This window comes from Microchirus variegatus (genome assembly GCF_963457635.1).
Source record: "Microchirus variegatus genome assembly, chromosome: 21".
Lineage (NCBI taxonomy): Eukaryota > Metazoa > Chordata > Actinopteri > Pleuronectiformes > Soleidae > Microchirus > Microchirus variegatus.
In genome coordinates, this window is record NC_139822.1 from 1,793,337 (window position 1) to 1,817,219 (window position 23,883).

Sequence of the window (23,883 nt, forward strand, 5' to 3'; positions counted from 1 at the left end):
TGCTACTCATTATCAAAACATTGTTTTAACAATTAAAAATAGCTTCTTCACGACTCCCGCCGCAGTCCCTTTTATGACTTTGACCCGGAGTCAGACCCAGAGTCAGAAGACACTGTCGCTTGTGAAACACCTCCACAACGGACATTATTCTTCTTCTGCGGTTCAATGTACGCAACCGGATGTGCCCGGACTAGTGCCCGGAGCAGGACGATCGGCTTTTCCGGGGAAACCGGTGTTTACGTAACTATAACGGGATTTTCAGAGATCTCGCTGAGCCCGAGATTACAATAAAGCACAGCGTTCTCAGCAGTGGCTGAACTGTTTGTTTTGAACCTTCAGGGCTTCATAAACAAGGTAATGACGCAGATACACACTAAAAAACAGCGTTAATTGGAACTTCCGGTCTAGGTCCGCTTTAACACTCGAGACCTTTGCAAACAGCACAAAACTCAACTCAACTTGTGGTGATGATGAGCTCAGTCATTTTACTAAATGAGAGGGCAAGAAAAGAAATACCAGAGTACAGCAACACTGAAGAAGAGATTAGAGTTTACTTGCTATAGGGAGTTTAAACTTTATAATGCAACTAAACTTAAAGTAACATCTTCAGTAACATGTTCTGATTGATTAAAATGCTTGACACAAATCAAGTCTCTTTGTCTTGTGAAGAGCAGGCAGGACTTTGACTGTGCAGTGGTCTCAACGACATCTGTGCTGCTGAACAGCAGCTGCTGTGGGCATGTGCAGCCTATTAAATCATGGTGATGTGGTCCCATCGTTTTCTCATTGAGTCATCACGCTGACTGAGGGTTTGAAGGAGCTGGGGCAAGAATGCAGTGCTCAGGTGGCATTCCCTTTCGTTTGAGCTTCCAGGAAGGAATCACGCAACTGGCCCTCAATCCAGTCATAGAGGAGGACTGGGAGTAATTTGACCGTACAGCTGTAATGTCTGCTTTAGAAAGCACCGTCTACCCCTACACAGTGGACCTCCCGCAGCAGTGGAAAGCAAGGCCACCCAAGTCCTGCTGGGGCTGTGAGGCAGTTTTTTGTGTGTGTGCTTGTATTTGCAACCTCTTTAGGAACTTTTCTGGCATTAACCCTAACCAAAACCTGGTCCTAATGAGTTTAAGTTTAAGTTTTGCGCTAAGATTTCAATTGTGATAAGGTTAAGGTTAGGGTTAGACATGAACTGGTTATGGTTGAACTGTCCAAATGAATAGATGTCAATGTGAGTCCTTAAAAGGATAGCTGCACAAACCTGTGTGTGTGTATGTGTGTGTGTGTGTGTGTGTGTGTGTGTGTGTGTGTGTGTGTGTGTGTACTGTAACCTCATCTAACGTTGAACACAAAAGCAGCCAAGGCTCTGATCTCAGCGAGGGCAGCCTGCACTCAATTTAAGACAAAAGGAAGACCAGTGGATACAGCAGGGTTGATGCGGGAGACCCACAGCAGACGAGTGGATTTGCTGCTTTGTTATTCACAACCCTGACTCAGTCCATTATTGCCTGTGCCGTAGAAAATGTGTCATTGGGACAGAGGCAGGAGGTGCAGATGATGAAACATCTACCGTCAGAAGAAAAGCTAAATGATTCATTACCCAGACTACATGAATCCATTAGACATAATTCATCTGGGAAAAGTGGTTTACTGTGAAAAAAATGAGGAAAAAAACGTGAGACAGAAATTGTTAATATAATACAATGCATTTACAGCCAACACAGACTATGGGTGAATTCCAATTCCTTGCTTAACCCTCAATCTTAACCCTCAATCTCAAAAATGCGCGCTCCCTCTAGTGCAAGTGCTGTCCCGATTCTCAGAAAAAATTAAGTTGAGGGGCAAGTTTAAGGGCTGTATCGCCCTCAATATTGAGATTTTCCAAGACCACCCTTGGGAGCAAGGGCTACCCAGAATGCATTGCGTGTTTTGACATAACAAAGATGGCGCCGAAAGCAGCGAAATGAGTATGCTACAAATTAAGAATTTTCTTTGTGAATAGAGATATAAAAATTATGAAAATTATTGTATTATCTTAATTTAGGCCCATATTATGGATTACTGACGTCATTGTTGCGTAACATTTATTTTTATTTTATGAACTTTTGTCAATAGCCGGCCGGTGCGGACAAACGATCGTTTGCTTTTCAATAAGCCGTGGTGTGTGGTAACTGTATGAGTATTATCTTATAACTAACTGACAACCTAATAACTTCACTGACAAACAGATCGTAATAAATAATTGTTACGTAAATGTGTTCTTCTTCTTTTTTGGAGTTGACAGACTGGACGCAGCTTTCGCGTTATTCTGCCCCCTACAGTCTGAAGATGTATCTGCATTTAAGGGGTGTCCCATTTCTAAGTGACAAAATAACCCTCAACACTTGGTTTTGAGGGCCAGTTAAGATTAAGGGTTGAGCTTGAGGGTTAAGATTGAGGGTTAAGATAGGAATTGGAATTGGCCCTAAATTTTTAAAAAGACAATTAGCATCTAAGAGCGGTGTGATATTTTATCTGTTTAAATGTGGAGTGTAAAGTTCAAACTCGAACCTTAAAAGTTAAGAGTTTAAAGCTGACCTAGAACGGAAGTTCCAATTAACGATGTGTATCTGCACCATTATTTCGTTTAAAAAAACAATTCAGCCACTGCTGAGCACGCTGTGTTGTATTGTAATCTCGGGCTCAGCGAGATTTCTGAAAAAACCTGGTCCGGTTATGTAAACAGCATTTCTCCTGAACAGCGGATCCGGGCACATCCGGTTGCATACTTTGTACCGCAGCAGAAGAATAACGTCCGTTCTGGAGGTGTTTCCTTTGTGAAAGTGTTTTCTGACTCTGGGTCTGATTCCGGGTCAAAGTTGTAAAAGGGACTGTGGCGGGGAGTCGTGAGAAAGCTATTTTTAAACATTGTTAAAACAATGTTTTGATAATGAGTAGCAGTGCATCCACCGTTCCAGAGGGGGAGCTCCGCTTCTGAGACCTGGTGTGCTGATTACGTCACTTCCAGGTATTGGCCAATCACAAGACAGTTGGGAAAGCTGTCGTTGGCTGGCCAATCACAACACAGTCTGTCTTCTGGGGGTGATATTTTGAGGTTTTTGACCATAAAAACAAGTGTATGCAAGTAGACCTCCATAACTCATATATGTGCGATAGGATCACTATATGGGAGCTTTTAAATATGCAGTCTCGAAATGCGGCAGACAGTCTGAAGTGATTACTGTCCGCGGTCCAGCAGAGGGCGCTGTGTGAGCAACTTGGTCATACATCCGTTTTAAATGGGCTTGGCCCATCAAAAAAAGTACTGTGGACTGTTTTTGGGTGCAACGCCATAGACGACAAGGTAACAAAGCAACTGTGCTGACTCACCTGTTAGCTTAGCTGTTAGCTCCACCCTGAGTGAGGCAGCAGAGCAAGGCGTGTTCAACCAGCCCTATATAGTATTGAACCAGGGAAGTGGACTCGCATGCTATTAGTAAGCGTATTTTGAAGATGTGATACGGGCCAAAAACAGAACATCCAGAATTATACATATGTCCTGTTCAATCACTGGGGATGAGAGCAGAAGCAGCAGGGACTGTTTATTCTTTTCTTTTTGTTTTCTCTTTTTTAAGAATTAGATAACCTGTCCTTGTGGAGGCGCTACAGAGCTGCTACAGCACTCAAGAACATCAACAAGATGGCTTTAATGCCAAAAGCAAAAGCTTCCATTTGTATAATTATGCTACTTCCAAGTTTGTTTGTGTAATACTTGTGTATTAATGACAATTAATATAGACTGCCATCAGCTGTAATATCTTTGCATGAATATATATATATATATATATATATATATAAATCAATCTACCTCATGTCCTACATACATTTTAATAGTTATTATTATTTAATTACTTGGAGATTACTATAAAAATAAGATGGTCGCTTAGAAAATAATTACTATATTGTTATTCCTGTAATGTAAGGTGTTCTCATTGTATTGAAGTCACTTGTCAAGCCACCAGCAGCACCAATGGTAGCTAAAATACCCAGAAACCGCATGTGACTCACTGTATTGATATTGAAAAAAGTCACAGTGGAGAAAATGGCTTCAATTCACAATCCGATAAAACCGCAGAATGTGCGAATACGTAACAGCGAGAGAAATCCTGGTGCTGACAATGCGAAGGCCGGTCGAAGAAAATCAAATAAAAACATAACAAATCAAAAAAGTTTTGACAGTAGAGGACGCACAATTGCAAGTATGAGGCCTGAATAAGTATAATAGTCTCAGCGAAGTGAATAATGATCTTGATAACAACCTGTGTTTTTGTTGTTTTTTCTTTCACCAGTAAAAAAGAAAGGGCCTTACTGGAAGAGAGGATTATGATGTCCAAAAGAGTTTAACGCTCCAGAATTTATGGGGCCCATCAAAGAACAGAACGGGTGGTGTGTGTGTGTGTGTGTGTGTGTGTGTGTGTGTGTGTGTGTGTGTGTGTGTAGGGGGGGACATACAGCAGGCCCGACCACAGCTTTCTGCTGACTGATGCAGGCCCAAGAGGTGAGTCATGGCAGAGGATGGGGGTGGTGGGTGAGTTTTCCTGGGGGCTTTTGGGAAGAGGACGGATTTAAGAGGAGGGCGAATATGTTGAAGTTATGTCTGTCTGCTTTGAAACGCGGGGGCATGAGAGGAGGTCACGCACCGCTAAGAGAGCGAAGCCCTTTGTTCTTAAAAGGCCAAAAAGTGACCTTGGATAATATCACGTAGATGCTGCTGTCTGCTTGGGCTGCTGCACTTCCTTTGGTATATGTGTGTGTGTGTGGAAAGAAAAACACCACAACACACTCTTTTTTTCCCTCACTTTCACAATATCTAATGTGGTTCTTTTTCACATAAAAGCAAAGACTGCATGCACGTAAGTACTTCCCCCTCCAGCCTTTACAACACAGTCTGATAGCCAACTCTTTGGGATACTGAAGCACAATAAAAGTCCCTGGGGGAACTATTCAGTCAAAGTATCCATTACACCAACAATCGAGAAGCTTTAATCAAAACCTGGTAATAACAAAGAGGTGATTAACACCTCGGTGCAATGACGCATTTGCTCAGTTGAACACAGGCTTTACAGAAAAACCTCAGAGACAGGATACGCAAACGCGGAACCTAGGCTCCTGTGACGAAAACAAACCACACGGGCCATGCAGCGCGAAATGAGTCAAGTGGCAGTGGCCGCTTTCAAAGATTAGAGTCGGGGAGGGGAAACAGCCGGTGGTCACCACATCCACGAATGCTCTTACAGTGTTCCACTTGAGCAACAGACTAATCTGCATGTACAAAAAGTGCATTATCAGCCATGATTAAAAAAGGCCTTACATTGTCTATTATAGTGTGGGCCAGATTACATTGTTTTTTCATATAACATATACTGTATATCTATATATATATCTATTATGTATAGATATAGATATATATGATATATTTCATATCACATAGATGTGCTGTGTGAAAGTGTGAGTGAATAGATGAATGACAAAATTGTAGTGTAAAGTCATCAAGACTAGAAAAGTGCTATATAAATAAACACCGTTTACCATCAGTTTAGTTTATTTCGCTGCCAGTGTTTACTGATTATACGATGCTTTTTTAAGATGTAGAAAAAGATATTTATTTATTAATTGGATTATCGCAATCGGTTCGTTACTTACTTTACTCTTAAGTATTGGAGAGACTATGGAATCAGATGTGAACACTTTTCAGAAAGCAAACAACACTTTTTTAGGAAGCAAATTAGCAAAATATTGATTTAAAACATCTGGAAGAAAACGTTTATAATCTTACAAACGTTAGAAAATTACAATTATTTTCAGACGGACAGCGACTCCAAGCCCGTGACTATACACAAATCCACGGCACAAAGAAGAAATCAGGGAGTGCAAAAACAAGTGCGTTTTCAAACAATAACATACAACACCTTTGAATGATTAAAGGGGACATATTATGCAAAATCAACTTTGTAATCATTTAAATTAAAAGGGCAGCGAAAACAGGAAGTCCCCAAAGTCCGCGAAAAGTTCTATTCTTGGCTCCACAGTGCAGCACAGAGTTCTACACAAACTTCCAGCCTCAGAGGATTTATCTGTCCAGTGGATACATGTTATATATGACGGCAATGTGCCTGCTAGAGCCTGCAAATGATCACTTTTCCAAATGCTAACTGCTGTTAGCTCCCAGTAGCCTCTGTAGCTGAAGTCATTTCCTGTCCCTCAAGTTTTGTTAAAACATTTTTTTAAGGTCGACCGAAAGAGATACTACTAAACAGAGCGTTCTGAACAGGGCTGTTTTAGCAGGTGATTGAACTGCTGTGGTGCTTCATCCTTATGGTATTTTGACCAAAACATGTCACAGACATGTTCATTAGGACACCAGGGATCTAAGTTAACTTGGATAAATAGGATTTAATATGTCCCCTTTAATTCAATATTCTATTTGCTTCTTAAAAATTGTTGTTTGAAAACACTGACACAAATCTAATTCCATAAGAAACTATCTGACCTGAAGAAGAAAAAAAACCTCAGCAGGGTGATTCATCCTGGGCTTTACACCGATGTGTGACACATATATTAAGGAAATGCATGCAATAGTTGTCTAGACATGACAATAAAAAGCACATGTTTCACTAATGGTGGCATTAAAAAGAAAAGAAATGCTACTTTCAGACCTTCAGATTTTTATGTGATTGTCTGGATTATTGCTCTGGAAATTTTTGTTTGACCTTTTCCTGTGCAATTCAGGCCTGGACCCAGACAATGTCCTGCTGCAACTGTTATTTATAAATGGAATATGTGGAATATGTCCGACGCTGATTCTCTGGACATTTTAGTTAATTTTCTTGGAGTACATATTTAAAAATGGATTCAGCTTATCACCAAATCAGTAGGATTTCACCTTCCATGAATTACCAATGTTTAATTTACATAGATAAAATGGCTGCAAGTAATTCTTGATTCTTGATTAATCTGTTCAATATTTACTCAATTTGTTGTTTCATCCATGAAATGACAGAAGACTACATTTATTTTTTATCTCACAACTCAAATTATAATCTCCTCAAATGTTGATTTGACACATTTTGTAATAACCACTAATAATAATATTGTAATATAGTACTTACTGAACGATAAAATCACTTTACTTTCACAAAGGAGCAAAGAAAGCACAACATAATTTACATTTAAGATGACGGAATAAAATAAAAAAAACCCACACAAAGCAATTATCAAAATGGTTTTCAGTTAATTTAGTGATTGGTTGATTACTGATTAATAATTGCAGACCTAAGAGACAACATAACAACTTAAATAATACATGACTAGGAAATAAAATAGCTCAATAATTACAAAATATTGCAAAATCGACATATACACTAATGTGTGTGTGTGTGTGTGTTTTTCTTACTGTAGTGTCCACTGCTGTGACGGCAAGAGTTGGTACATATTTTGGCTCAGACTCCTGTGCCTCGAGCACCACGCAGCCTTGAGGTCCCAAGGTAATGATGACTGAAGCGCAGCCTCGTTTCAGCAGCTCCTGAGCGGCGCGATGCGCTTCCTCCAAGTTGGATACAGAGGAACCGGTCAGCAGCTCAGCCTGTGCAGAGAAACCAGGGACATAACAAATGTGTCCCGTGTAATCACAGACACAACCTTCATTTAAATATTCAGATCATCGTAATTAAATCAGATTTTTTTTTACCCTGTATATCTCTTAAAACTAGAGTGGTAGGATCAGAATCTTAAAAAAAACATATATATGTAAATATATATATGTAGAGAGAGAGAGAGAGACATTTCTTTTTTTCCTATAATACTTTTTTTTATTGCAGTGGTTATTACAAAATGTGTCAGTTGCGTTGTTTTATGATTAAACTGAAATCATAAGGTGCAATATGTAATAATCAACCAAAATGTATGATCTTTATCTGTACCAATTTTATTTTGTGACAAATAAGATACATAAAAAATAATAAAAATAATAAAAGAATAAAGACTTGTTTGTCTTTTGGCACTTGAAAAAATGTGTATAATGTATGAATAAAAATAAATCCTGATCATTTTAGTGCAGTTTCTATGTCTCTATGAATGTTCAGTATCTTTATAATTAATGCAGTCATACTTGATGAAGATTTGACAAATGAAACATTGACAGTAGGACAAGTTAAGGTCCTTAAGTAATAAGTTAGTAATTTACAACTAGTAAACTATGTATATGACCTCATAAAATGCTGGTTGCACAGTTCATACATATTATATTGATAGCACATTACTTATTATTAAAGTAAACTAAGTTATTATGAAATTGGATAGATAATTAAATCAGCAACACATTTGTAGATAGAAGAGTTGATTCAATAAAGAATAATAAATAATAAAGGATGATAACGGATCTAATAACTGAATACTCTTTATTTACAATTATTTTACTTTGTGTTTGTAAAACTGCGTTCTCTCCCCCCCCCTCCTCTCTTCAGGGAGCCAAGTTAATCAGAGGTTAGGAATTAAAATTAAAGACAGAGTAAAACCAGTGCTGGTGTGGGATAATGGGTGGATAAATAAGGAGCTGTATTATGGAAATTTCCTGAGTTACAAACCCAGCTCCTCAGTCTGTGTGAAAACAGCACATTAACAAAGCAACGTCTTTGGTTTGGGTGCGTTTTTTTTTTTTTTTTTTTTTAATGGAAACGAGTCGTTGCACACTGCTATTGTGTAGTGATGGTTTATCGGTAGCCCATGACAGTGTTGCTTTTATAATGTTATTATCATTATTATCATTATTAACGGTCCTGGCGTGAGTCAGACTGCGTCATCTGGCTCCACAATGACTAAACAGTGACAAAGCAGGACTCGACAGCTGATGTTTGTGGAGCTGCAGGGAAACCACAGCCGTTTTCTCTGTAGTCACTGACATCACTGCTCATAAAGATCCACACGCTGTAATTTTCTGTACTTGAAAGGCAATTGTATGGAAAGTTTATTTACAAGCAGAGGCTTTCCAGAAACCAGTTTCTTTGACTTTGTATTTAGTCGATGAAGTGTACTATTTGTGTGAGATTAAACACGGGTCACGTTGTGTTTAAAGCTGCTGTCAGTGGGTTACTTTAGTTAAAAAAATAAAATAAAATTCACATGGAAAACTCTCATCTATAAAGTCATTTTTGGATTTACTACCCCCTTATCCAGGAACCTACATCCTGAAAAGCATTTTAAAATCTTTTGCTTGTAAGACATACTTCTGTTGAATTATATTTAATTAATAATATGAATGCACTGTTGGTGCAACATGGAGACATTTTTTTTTATCTTTTATATATTATTATTGTAATATAATGTAGTTATATATATATATATATATATATATATATATGTGTATATATATATATATATATATATATATATATGTGTATATATATATATATATATATACATACATATATATATACACACATGGTGAGACCAAATAAATGTTCCTGCTCCAGCTTATATTCTATTTTACGTTTACGTTTTATACAGAATTGAGGAAATGGTTCATGTCTTCTCAGCCACTATTTTAGCCACAGACAAGGAATGCTGATATTTTAATGCCCCACCGTGTGTTAAATCCACAATACGGTAAATATTGAACTGAAGCTCTACTTAAAAACTATACAATTCAAAGTCAAATTGCAATCACAATATAATATATCAGAACAATCACAAGTAAATTGTTCAGCCTGACCAGCCTGATCTGGCTGTGTGTGTGTATTATGTGAGTCACACTGAATGCTGCTAAGATATGATGTATAATTTGATATTTTACAGTTTTAAATTTGAATCCTTCTTGAACATCTTAAACATTTGATGAACATTTTTACTGCAATTCATTATTTGTCTGACGTCTATAATCTCAATGGTTAATGGTTTAATAAAGGTTATGACTACAACTATTACCAGTAATAGTGATGATAATTAGGGGCTGGGGAAAACATCGATTCACATAGGAATCGTGATTCCAATCATCCAAGATCGATTAAAAAAAAAAAAAAAAAAATTATATATGGATATATATGTATGTACATATATATACATTCCACAATATATATGTGGAATGTAATTAATATATAATTAAAAATTTAAATAATTAAAGTTTCTATTTTGAAAAACCACACAAAACACCAGTTTGTGTTATTTGTGTACAGTTTATTTTTGTAACTTCTGGGAGAAAAAAGGCAGCTAGTCTAAGCTTTTATTCATGCAAGTTATTTTTTGCACAGTAAGTAAGTTTTCATTTGTTTTGAATGAATAAATGTTAACTTTTGTCTTAAGTTTGCCTTTGTGTGATCACATTATCACATTATCTTATACAAACTGTATTGTTTTGATGCCATAATTTGCCTTAACACACTATGCATTGTATCAATTTTTGAATTGAGAATCGTTTGAATCGAGAATCGTATGAATGAAATCTGTTGAATCGAGAATCGATTTGGAATCGAATCGTGACCCTAAGAATCTGAATCAAATCAAATCATGAGCCACCTAAAGATTCACATCCCTAATTATAATAATAATAATAATATATCTAAATTCAGACATGTCTCACTTGGTCTCTCAGTCTCAGGATAGAGTCTCCAAAAAATGTGCAGAAAACATTGACAAACACAACTTCCAAAAAACATTTGTAACTGCTACTAACTGCTAACTTTTAGCTGTTTATGTTCATCAACCTCACAGAAATTTCTGGGTTAGGAAGACTATTTTTAAATCTGTAAATAAAAAAAAACGCTCCAGTGAAAGTGTGAGGATGATAAAAAGAAAAAAAAAATCATTTTGGTGTGTGAGGTCCCCGGTTGGACATCGAAGATAAATCCGTTCACTGTAAAACACTTCAGTGCTGTATGAAGGACCTGAGGATCAAAGAGATCACTTTGTCATTGTTGAGCCCCCATATCAGCCACCCTTACCCTTCAACCTGACTGTGGTACAGTCAGGGTACAGTCAGACCACACACACACACACACAGTATGTGGAATGTGTGCAGGCTTTAACCCCGACACGAGATGGTCAAGACACCGATGACTCTAACTGTTGAATAAGGCTTCGATGACATGATCCCCTCAGTGAACAATGACCTTGGACAGTTCAAAAATAAAGTGCTGAGCGTATCCACGGTGATGTCAGATACTAAAAGAGAAGAAAGAGCTGTGTTGTTAGTCATCAGCTTCACACACAACACAAGGGCAGAGAATCAGTCTACCTCCCTCTGTGTACGGGAATAGGAGAAAAGTCCAGTTGTATTCTCACTTTCCCTCTCTCTTTCTCCATACCACAACCACTTCTTTTATAAACACCCGGATTAGTAACCTCTGACCTAAAATCTGTTTTCCCCATTTTAAATTTTAAATAACAAAAAAAAACGTATTTATCAGCTACACAAGAACTTTACCTCAGTATTTAACTTAGAACAAGTTGTGGCTGTGTGAGAGTAATCCTTCATATTGAAAGCTGCAGTATGTGATTTTTGCTGTGTGTTCTATGCAGCATAAAATTAAACTTTTAACACTGGGTAATCGCACAGTACCGTAATTACCTGACGATGTGTGCTATCAGAAAAATCCTCTGGCTGTTGCAGGAAGCTGGAGAATCAGTGTCTTTATCGCCAGAAAGGGGAAAAAGTGGGGGAAAAACTGCAAAAAAAAGTCCAAAAACTATATTTTAAATGTGTTAGGGTTAGGGAAAATGAGCAAATTTACTCAAAGGATATTAATTTTTTTGTCCCTTTTATGATAAGCAAAAAAAGTCCCGATGGACATTTTGAGTCTAAGGTGTTAAAGGGTAAAAAACAGGCTTGCAAAACTATGACCGAGGGAGCGTTTGCATGTATACAGTGGCAGGACTGCTGGATGAAGTTATTCCATCTAACTGCTGAATGACCAGGTTTTTTTTGAGCAGTAGAATTCACTCCTGAAACTTTTCGTGGGTGATTTTTTTTTTGGGTGTTTTCTGTCACACGCCGACCTGTTTGCGATCGTCTCACTTCACTTGCTCATCGTTGCCGTTGCCTCCGTCTATCCTGACACTGAGCGTATCACTTCCTGTGTGGTGCATGGGTGACATGAGATCTAATCACTGCTATACTGTGAAACCCAGCATTGCGTGTGCTCATTTGAAAATGACTCACTATATTGGCAATTATGGCAATTTAATGTCAGATCATGAAAGATTACAGTTTAGTTCACTTTTAACTAATTAAAAACAACGGAAATACCTGTCCTGATATATTTTAGTTTTCTTTCTATGCAACATTTCTACCTCCACGACCTAAACATGACTTTCTTAGGAGAGAGAGAGAGAAAAGACATGCTACTCTTACCTCAACTCTCCCTTTCATGTCCCCACACCTGGTGATGGTGTCTCTCCGCCCCTGTGTTGATACATCAAATACAAGCTCCTCTGCAAACTCACATCCACCTTTTCCCCGAGGGGGAGGCTGACTCAGCCACAGAGCACATCTGCCCTGTTGTTCTCTACTATGTTTCCCATCTATTCCTGCCTCGATGCTCGTCTGTCATCAAACCTGACAGTTGACACAAGCTGCCATGACAAGCTTTACTGTTAAAGAAGGGAGACAAACTGTTTCTCCCCCTCATACCTGAGAGTTTACATGTATGGCCAAAGGCTACAGAGGGAGAGTGCAAGTCGACCTCTTTATGACCTTTTCTGTCACAGTAGCCCTCATGGAGACCAAAACCTGGTTGTAATGAGGCAGAACCTCATTTCTGAGGAAGTGGTTAAGGGCTAAGATTTGAATAGTGGGAAGGTTATGATTAAGGTTAGGTATAACACTTTGTGTCAGCTGTACGAATGAATGGAAGCCAACGAGAGTCCTTCTAAGGATAACCCTTAGTGTCCCTGTGTGTGTGCGTGTGTGTGTGAGAGAGATTCCTCACCTCAGTCTCATTACAGCAGAACACATCAGAGACTCTGTAGAACTCAGGATCCATGTCCGGAATGGCTGGCGCTGGGTTGAATATTGTCTTTACTGTAAACAGAAAGCAGGTTGTGATCCATTTTAGTGTCACCATATCTTCAACACAACCAACATCGCTCTAACGATATACTGTCACAATATCATTATCCTCAATAATAAACCCAGTGCAGTCATCGGCATGCTTTTTAAATGATACATTTATGTGTCTGTCCCTCAGTGACTCATTTAAAAACAGTGTAATGTTGCTTTTTTCCCCATTTGCTAAGCCTCATTGACGAGGTCTGCCATTGCATTAATTAAAGCTGCAATAGGAACTTGGGCTCCAGTATCAAGCTACTGCTGGGGATTGCTCTCGCAGGCAGAACTCATGTGGATAAGCTTCTATAAAAAGACTCCTTTTAAACGATTAAATTAGCACTCCCTGGAAAATAAAAGGCCTTACATCCGGTAGCTCTCTGTAGTAAACTGTAACCCCCGCAGTTCCATTACTGTGTGTGTGTGTGTGTGTGTGTGTGTGTGTGTGTGCATGAAAAGAAAAGGTGCATGGCTCATAAGCCTTTACCGCATGTGTGTCAGTATGTGGGTGATTGGAGTGGTGACCTTTTCTCTGTGTGTAGGTGTGTGTACGACCCCATGCAGACCTGGTATTAACATCTGTCCTGAATGATCTGATCACGTCTTAATGCTCCCAATTGGTACTGAATGCGTCCTGAAAAAAATGTGGACACATTTGGGTCTTGTTTCAACTGCAGCCCAAATCAGAATCTGGCTTTCTTGACCAACTGTTCACATTATGTATTGCAAGCGATTCAACATGCCTGTGTCCATATTGACACGTCTAGTTGTCTTATCTTTTTAATGGTAAACACAATTTCTTTGTCTCAGAGCTACAACTGTGCAACACCCTTTTCCTAACACAAGATATTAGGTCCTTATGTATATTCAACTTAGGATTTCTAGACCCAACTCGCACCCAACTACAACATCTGCAGCATACCTCGGTGGGGAGTCGGCCCCCGATTCCTGCCGTAGACAAAGGGGTGTGAAAGCACGACCTGGAGGGGCAGACCCCTTCCCAGACAAAGAGATCTGAAAGGGATGTTCCTCAGGTATAAATGTTTCGGGCTCACTATGCTCAGGGTCTTTCTTCAGCTACGAACACTTGTGTGCAGATTGACCTTTTCTTTGCAAAGAAAATAAAACCTCTATTTCATTGTTCATCATCATCAGCAGTAACAGAGAATTTCCACAACACCTTCCACATGGATTTCTATAGTTATAGACTACTCCCCAAGTAGCCTAAACATAATAAACAAAATGGACGACAGAAAACTGTGCCTGTTCCGTCCTTCTTCCAATTTTTAAACTCTTGTCTTCCACCGTGTCCATCATTTAAGGGTCCTTCAATTAACCTCCATCTCTCTGGAGCTACGCTAGTAAAGCAAGAAGACAAGGTGGCAGTGAATAGTTAGAATATGGATCTAGATCTAAAGGAGAAAGTCTGATATCACTGCTTGACAAGCACTCACAAAAAAAGTTTCCTAATCCTTATAGTCCTGGCTTGTTCAGACAGCCTCTCTGCACGTCTGTGTGTGAGAGGCAACGTTGCAGCAGGAGAGGACACGTTTTCGCAGTGTCTCTGTCCCTCGGACGCTCAGCTAATGTCTGCTTTTATTTCCAATGGCTTGTTATGAGGGTTCATTCCTTCATATTTAAAGCCACAGAATGTGACTTTTGCAGATTGTTGCTGTTTTACAACTCTCATTGTTGCTGCAACGCTGGCAGTTTTTGCAGACATAACCACCACAGTGGAGCTTTAATTCCAGGGCTTTTGTGATTGTATACTGTTGTACGTCGCTGTCTCTCTTTGTATATTCATGAGCATAGAGCATTAACGCATCTCATACAATGATTTATGTGTCTGTGTGCAGATAATTCAGATATCTCTGTGTACAATTTAAAGCCTCATGGATGCGTGTATGTGTGTGAAATATATGTTCAGTGTGTGAGACATCAAAGTCTGTGGTGTAAAAGTGTGTGTGTGTGTGTGTGTGTGTGTGTTTGCGTGGGCACACAAGAGCGCAGCTGTGTGGGTTTGTGCAGGGCTTTGGCCACCTGGCGCTTTGAGTTGGATATTTGAAAATGGAAATTATCACACAAAAATTGAAATTAAGACACACACACACACTGGATAACTATGTATACCCACATGAGACAAGGTCGTGCCATCATAATCTGACACTTTTTAACAGTCTCTCCCACATTTTGTGGGTTCACTGGATTCCTCCCCAGTTGCAATCATGTTATTTTCTGAGACAAGTGCCTTCTCGGTCTTTCCACCTGAACCTTCCGTCAGCCCTCTGGTTATTATGTTTATGTTGTCATGTAGATTACGTTTACTTTAAAAACAGATTTGAGGGGGTGGGGTTTTGTTGTGAGATTTGTTCAGCCAGGTATGGAGTGTGCGAAAATGTTCAGTATGTATGAGGCCACATTTGGTGGGAGTTGTTTTCAAAGCAAAACGAACTTCAGTTATGGTCACAGAGAGCAGCAAACACATTCTTACTGTAATAGGCATACACTTCATCTGATATACAGTTTAGATTAGACATTAGGTGACCCTAATAAACATGATTTAATGAATCGCCAGATTAATCCAAGTTTACATATTTTAGTTTTCATCCAAAAGTTTAGTTGAGCATGAATGTCAAACATGACAACAACGAGCACATTGATGGGACACATTTCAACCCTGTTCCTGATTATGCTGTGAAATGGAGAAACTGACAAAACATATGTGGAGTAATTCAGTGGCATATACTGTGTGTCACATATTACTGAATCATGGGGAAAGGCTGACTAATGCCGTTGCTTTACTCAGATTAGTGTCAATAACCCTATTTATATTTGTCGCAGATATGTAAGTGATCAGTCTGACCTATGACCTTTTCATCTCACTACAGATACATGTGAGGTCAACTTTGTGTACCAACATGCATTTTAATGTGGTACCGCTTTGTGATTGTTTTGAGAAAATGGAGGTTGATGATAACCATTTCCTTGATATGAATGTAATTAGGTTTAGGCACAGTGAGTAACTAAGTAACTTGTGGTTAAGGCAAAGCACAAAAGCACCAAGTACAGTATGGGCTAGTGTAAATCATGATTTGCTTCTCCCATCTCCTTCTTCAAATAGACTCTGTCTGCTGTATGTAACACACTGAGCATACGAGGAAGCTGTCATGTTTCCAACTCATAATGTCAACTCTCACTCGGATAAAATTATGTGCGAGTGTTGAGTTTAAAGCTGGTGATTTTTGTTTTTGTTGTTGATGTTAATATTCTGCTTCAATTTTTTTTGTTTTATCATTTTGTATGCTGCATCCTTCACTAGAAACGGGCCCTGTCAAACACTACTCTCAGAACTGAGGGAGCGTTTGTGTGTATACAGCAGCAGCAGCAGCGCAGGGCCGGATGGGGACAAGAAGTATTTATCCTGTCACACTGCTGAACAATTCATGACTGAACATTGTCATGGACACTTCTTTGTGTTTTCAGGCCACACACCAACCTTCCTGCAGTGATCTCACTTCCTGGGTGCAGCATAGGGATGATCTAAACACTGCTATCCTATGGAGCTGATAGGTTTAATCAGCATTGTGTAAACTTAACCTACGCTTTTCCGTGACTTTACGACAGTTGTAACAGACAATGCCGTTAACCAGCTGTCGTGCAAATCCTACATTGTGTTACTTTAAGGCGCTGTTGGCCATTAAGCCAGTGTGTCTTGAATTTCAGAAAGTATGGATCTAGCACTTGGTATCATAATTTCCTGGTGTATGTCCTTCTCTGTTTTATGAACCGAACCTCTCATGACTTAGTGTCTGTGTAACCACCATCTTTGGCCTCAGTAAGCTCAATATTGCCTCAACCCTCTTTGTGTGGTGTCTGAGTCTTCTGTTAGCCATTACCAAACTGGTCCTGCTATTATTTCACACCATCACTGACCCCTCCATGTCTGGGTGATAATTTTGCTTTGAATAATTGAGAACAACAAAGTGGTGACATGATACGTGTAAATGTTTTTGTTTTTGCAAAAATGCAATGTTCACCACCATTTGAATAAATGCAAAACAGCAATCCAGGGTGCATTTGCAGCGCTGATGTTAAATGGGAGCAAACTGTGCTCATGAAGTAAATGTGCAATAAGAGCGCTGAGGTGAGACTCATCAATATGCACACAAGAGCAGCTTGTGTTAAATCTCTAATACAGAAGGAATCTGTCCCTATGATGCAGGGAGCTTCTGTGGACGTCACAGGCTTTGTTTTGCTGTCCAGGTGTTAAGTGACACCTCTAAAACTCAACACTCTCATACACAAACACACATCCTCACATCGGCTGGGACAGATGTGGTAATAATGGCGTGTGTGCACACTGAGACGTCTGGCTGAGTTCACACACTTGTGCGAGTGCGTGTCATGACTCTGGACTTTTTCAGTGCCGAGATTCAAACTCCACTGGACGCAGCCAGGACAATCCTCAAAGTACAACAGCAGCAGATGGAGGAAAGATGTATGGAAACAGCGGAAGACGGGACAAAGAGTGAAACAGCGATCACTCACACACACACACACAGTTAAACACACGTTTGCGTACCTACTTTTTAAGAACTACCACTCCATTCATTTGGATGGGCTGACCTTTACCACAATCAAAATCTTATCCCTAAACTTAACCAGTACCTCAGAAATGAGGTTCTGCCTCATTAGGACCACGTCTTTGTCTCCATGAGGACTACTGGTCCTGACAATGTCAGTGTTTAAGCCATAAAAGGTCCCAAAGAGGCAGCAAACACAAGTACACTGTCACCACACACACACACGCACGCACGCACGCACACACACACACACACACACACACACACACACACACACACACACACACACACACACACACACACACACACCACTCTCACACATAAAACAAATGAGTCATCAGTGAGTATGTGAAAGGGCTTTAAGAGGCTCTAATTGCATCTGGTGAGAAGTGGCTTCTTGCTCAGACAAGGAAGAGGGGGAGGAAGATGAGGAAAAGATGGAATAAGGAGTGAAAACTCCATTACTCCCTGAAATTCCATATAATCTATTTCTTCAGCTTCTCTACATCAAACAGCATAACAACACATTACATATACATGTTTTCTTCGGAAATAATTAAAAGGTACGAGGATACACTCTCTGGATTCTGACAAGTGTCTCTGAGCACTGGCATCCTCAGTACGTGTGGCTTGCTGGTGATTTTGCGTAATGTGAGTGGCGCTTCACCCGCGCGTCATTAAATCTTTTGCAGACAAACCGATTAACACCCATTTTCTCTGAAGAGCTCAATTCATGCAATGCTTTGATGCAGCAATGTGAAGGTGGCGTTATCTTCCCCACGTCTTCATATGCCTTGCCTCTCTCCTGGCATCACAACCAAGCCCGATCTCTTGGTATGATCGACACAGTGTGGATGGGGGGGTGGCGCTCGGTGAGGCCATCTGGGTATCCCATCTGCAATAGGGCTATGGCTGCGACTTTTTCATTCTGGCAGCGTGCAGCGAGCATTTACCACCCTGATGACACGGACGCGAGGCTCCCCAGACGTCTTGAATGACGCAGAGGGCTTCTAATAATAGAGTGCTGTTAAAGACGATTAGCTCAGTAACCTGGTTATCAAAAAAAGAAAGGACAGAGGGCACATAGTGGTTGAAAACAGGACAAAGATTTTTATTGGCTTTTAGATATTTGTATTTGGGATATGGTGCTTGAAGTAGAATATGAGCAGCAGGGAGAGAGATACAGAAACGCAAACTCACACTTAACTTGATAACAGGAAATGTAAAGTGTAAAGTAGTTAAATTCTCTGCAGGTTGCAATAAAACCACATGAGTCTATGTAATAGAGGTGTCAAAAAGAGATCTGTGTCAGTTCATGTAAAACACGTGATTCTGATCCTCAAAGATTCTAAATCGATTCTAAACATCCCCAATTATTATTATTATTATCTTTTAAACACTGGTTCAGTTTGATTGGCAGAGCCTGCTTCATTTACGGCCTACACCCTACAAATGAAGCAGGCTTACAAAATGAAGCATCAATTGTAATATATTATATTACAATTGAACCACAGTGTGTCACACAAAGTTCCTTGGATTTGCTTGTGTTCACATTGGCTTCCCCAAAAAACCCCAAAACAAACTACCTAATCTTGCAAACACTGTACTCTGACTTCATTAGAACATAACTTTTCTGAGCACATATCAGACCCTCAAATTAGTAGCTCTATGCAAGTTATTCGGAATGATCATGAAATGGAAATCATTTTGAAACAGACAATTATGTTTTTAATCAAATCCTGGCCTCAGAAATCTAAATTGAATTGGTAGATTCTGAAAGACTCACACTTCTTCTTTGTAATTTTGCCAGATTGGTGATTAAGTTAAGAGCGTCTTTACTAACTCTTGACTTAATCACCACAAAGGTGAAAACAAATTGGATAAACCAATGTTTCATCTCAAATCTGTATCTGTGGCAACAGAAAGAATGTCGTCAACATACTCTAGAACAAGAGCAGAGGAGACACTCAACATTTACAACTCACCCAGTAAATGTAGTTAAAGAGCAGTACACATTATAAACTCTACCATAGAAACCATGAGCTCACAATTAGCATTTGGAAAAGTGATCATTTGCAGGCTCTAGCAGGCACATTGCTGTCATATATAACATGTATCCACTGGATAGATAAATCCTCTGAGGCTGGAAGTTTGTGTAGAACTCTGTGCTGCACTGTGGAACCAAGAATCAAACTTTTTGCAGACATCCGGTTTTAGGATACCATTGCCCTCGCCTGCACTCTTGCGCGTTTTAAAGACAAAGCGGAGCTTAAGGAGACAACAAATACAGAAATTTAGCGCATTGTGATGTCCCAATGAGTGGGGAAGTCAACGTTGCGTGTTTCATTCCCTGTACTTAGACTGAGGAGGGCCACAAAAACATGAGTGAGTCATTTTTTTACACACTTTGTCAACTCATAGGGCCTCCAGAGTCCTAAATATAAAGATTTAAATGAATAATTATGTTTTTTTATTATTATAAAAAGTTGATTTTGCATAATACGGGACCTTTAAAAGTTTAATTAGGTGAGCTATTCGTTTAAGTGTTTAAAATCAGATTTTCCTTGTGTCCCTGTCGGCAGCCATGTTTTCAGCCATCGGCAGACTCAGGTTCTTGGTGCAGGGAGCTCGAACAACAGAGGCAGAGCTGACTACATGTGTCAGTTCTTCATTGCTCCAACCAACCTGAACTATCCCTTTAATGTTTGATGTTACGTTATGTTTGTAAGTCTAAATACTTACGAACACCTTACTTAATAGTTGCCAGGCACTCATGCGATCATGATACAAAGGAATGCACAATAATGACGTTATCAAAACACACAGAATGATGGACATATTGTAAAAATAAAAATCAGTTAAATTAATATTCAATACTGTACAGCTTTCAGCTGTGCATTTATGTCATTAAAAAAACCAAAAAAAAACACTCAAATAGCAGAAATAGGAGCAGGTTCAATGTCCTCGCTCATGAGGATTCAGAGATATTTTTGGCAAAACCATGAGAGTTTGGAACACACTGAGCATGCAGATGGCCAGCATAGAAGTGGATTATATAGCAGAAGTGGCTTGAGAAGTTTCTATGCATATATTATTGCATATATCTCCGACAATACTGATCACAGCGTCTGTTCTCCCTTATGGACCAAACTTTACAGCCACCAAAAAAGCCGCCATACGATAAGGCTTTCTAAACAAAAGTTTTAGTTTGAATATTATATCACTTAAATGCCACAATGTGTTCCTGTTAAATTTAAATCCCCCTATCACTGTCAAACTGTTGTACAGGACTTTCATGATTAAAACTTAAAGAAAACTACATTTTATGACACTATTGAGGGTTTGTGTAATAGCGAAGAGGCCTAAAGGTTTAAAAGGATTGTCAGGATAGGAGCAATGACGTGTTAAGTGTCAATACATGTCCAGGTGGAGAAGGGTTTTATATGGTGTTTATTTTCTCTCAAAATGTATGCACTTAAAACAGTTATAGGTGAGGAAAACCACACACACACACACACACACACACACACACACACACACACACACACACACACACACACACACACACACACACACACACACACACACACACACACACACACACACACACACACACACACACACACACACACACACAAACACACACACGAGGCTGCTCATGCTCATATGACAAAAGTAGAAATTTGATACTTGGGAGGCGAAGACAGTAGCTGACATTTCCTCCCTCTGACTGGTCACTTAACACTGAGTGCTCAGAGTCATTGAAAAGTGAAAGTGACTGTAGTAATTCACTGGGTTTACCAAAGGGACTATAATTAGATTCAACTAATACATATTTTCCAAAGATAGTAGCTAAATCTGGCACAAAACTTCTTTCTCTTTGCCTTTACTGAGATTCAAGTTTTCAGTACACTGTCCTTGATACTAATAAAACAGGGTCTAGCTGTTTTGATGGTATGTATATCATTGTATAATGTATATCACAGCATTTCGCGAAATGTAAACAGCTTCATACATACATGCAACGGTAGAGTGGTCGAGCAAGAGAGGGAGCAGTGGAGTGGAGTGTGTGTATGTATTCGTATTGAGAAAGTGGTCAAGTGTGCTTGTATTGAGCGAGTGGATGAGCGAGAGAGGGAGCGGTGTAGTTGAACGTAATGACATACATTCTTGGTACACATGTTTTCTGCTAAGTTGGAGTAAATTGATATTTTTTTGCAATCACCACTACGGTCACTTCTTCAGCTAAGTCCTTAGCATTTGTGATGCAGCACTGAAAAGCATCCCACATCAAACAGTGTATTGCTGTGCCATGTTCCATTTGTCACAAACTGGTATACCACCCAGCACTTATACATGTCAAATAAAAGGCTGATGGAGCCTTTCAAGAGCAGACGAGAGGTTGATATGATGCACAGTGGAAACACATGATGCACACATGACACAACAAAGTGGAGAGACACTCACTAACCTTTGTTTTCCTGAGCCATGCGTAGTGCTAGCAGAGACGTCTGTGGACTGATTTCCAGTTGACACACGAGCACTTTCGCAAGACTGATGGCAGGTAGAGCTTTCTGCAGGTCCTCACTACCCAGCAGCATGTTGGCACCAGCTACGATCACAATGACATTCTCACCTGCCCAGAAAATAATAATTCATAATTAGGATTAAATTATTATGTCAAACAAATTGGTGACATTATTTAGGGTTGCTCGGTCGGTGGAAATGCTGCAGTAGATTTTTTTTGTGTATGGGTTGAGTAGAACTTTTTTTTATAATATGACAAGAAGATAAGGACCAAGACTGTAAATATGTTAAAAAAAATGTTTTGAAAGTAAACTTTACTATATATAGTAAGACTTAGTAGACAGAGAACTTTAATAAAAGTCGCTCATCGTAGCTCATTGTACAGCTGTGTTCCTCCACTGTGTCAATGTGATGATGTCATCAAACGACTTGTCGACCTGACTTTCGACTTTAAAGGTCCCATGGCAGGAAAATTTCACTTTCAGAGGTTTTTGAACATATGAGTTCCCCTAGCCTGCCTATAATCTCCCAGTGGCTAGAAATGGCAATATGTCTAAAGCAAGCTCTGTGTAATCTGCTCCACCTTTGAGTTGAGATGTCTACTTATGCGGTCATAAGGGGAAAGGTTACCTCCCCCTTTCTCTGCTGTGCCTGCCCTGGTAATTTGGGTGCGGAAGTCAACGTTGTGTGTTTTATGTCCTGTACTTAAGCCCAATTTATACTCCTGCGTAAAGTGCTCTGCGTAGGTTACGCAGAGCCTTCTGCGTCGTCTACCACTGCACAAAATATGTTTTAAGTGTCCGGTACTCCGTCAAGGGACAACGGAGACGGCAAGAGCTGCGATTGGTCCTCAGGACAGGCCGAGCTAAGCTGCTCTGCGGCTCACAGTGCGCACTGAGCGTCCACAGAGGCGGAGCTGATCACCGCCGACAACGTCATTGCCAACATATAAATACGTCATATCTTAACACACACAGCACATGTTTAGACTCTGAATGGCCAATTTCTCACCTCAAATTATCATAAAACTGCGTTCCGTGACACAGAAAAGTGAGAAACGGCCATTGTTTCAACAACAACAGTCTTTCCCTCTCGGACGCCATTACTCACTGTAGCCAAAAGCACAACAACCTTGCGTAGCGACCCCTACTGATCTGGCGGGAAATTGCAGTGCGGATACGGCACCACGACTCAGAAGTATGAAGGCTCGAGGGGTTTCTGTGGTTACGCAGTCGGATAACGCATTACGCAGTCGGAGAAGTATAATGTGGCCTTTAGACTGAGGAGGGCCACAAAAACATGAGTGAGTCACCTTTTTAGGGCCTCCAGAGTGTGATTTAAATGATTAAAAAGTTGATTTTGTATATGTCCCCTTCAAATAAAATAAAGTACACAATTCCGAGAAATGTGACAACAAAGAACTTTTACCCTGAGTCCACATGTGAAGTGGTCAGTGCCGATCTCTTTTTATTCCCTATATCGGAAAATTTTGTTTAAGCATATCTAAAAAGCCATTCTACGACTCAAACACATGGAAGCAAAAGCATTTACCTGCATCGTTCACAATTATGGAGGCGACTCCTGTGGCTGCATCAGTGGCCTGGCCAACAAAGCCTGAGACAGAAGAAAACATTGAATGGTACAAAACAGACTTCAAAGCAAGAAGCCTAAAATTCTTGAGTGGATTCTTCAGAGTTCTTCTGT

The 23,883-nt window shown here is 39.7% G+C and overlaps 1 protein-coding gene across 1 annotated transcript in view; it reads right to left on the minus strand.

Annotated features, from left to right (window-relative positions):
- The window catches only part of rbks (ribokinase), a gene marked incomplete at its 5' end in the record, with an annotated part of 57,844 nt that overhangs the window by 21,865 nt on the left and 12,096 nt on the right, over positions 1-23,883 (minus strand). The window contains 4 exons of the mRNA XM_083908141.1: positions 7,430-7,618; positions 12,954-13,045; positions 22,124-22,288; positions 23,731-23,793. Coding sequence (XP_083764267.1) covers positions 7,430-7,618; positions 12,954-13,045; positions 22,124-22,288; positions 23,731-23,793 — 509 coding nt within the window. The remainder of the gene's footprint in view (positions 1-7,429; positions 7,619-12,953; positions 13,046-22,123; positions 22,289-23,730; positions 23,794-23,883) is intronic.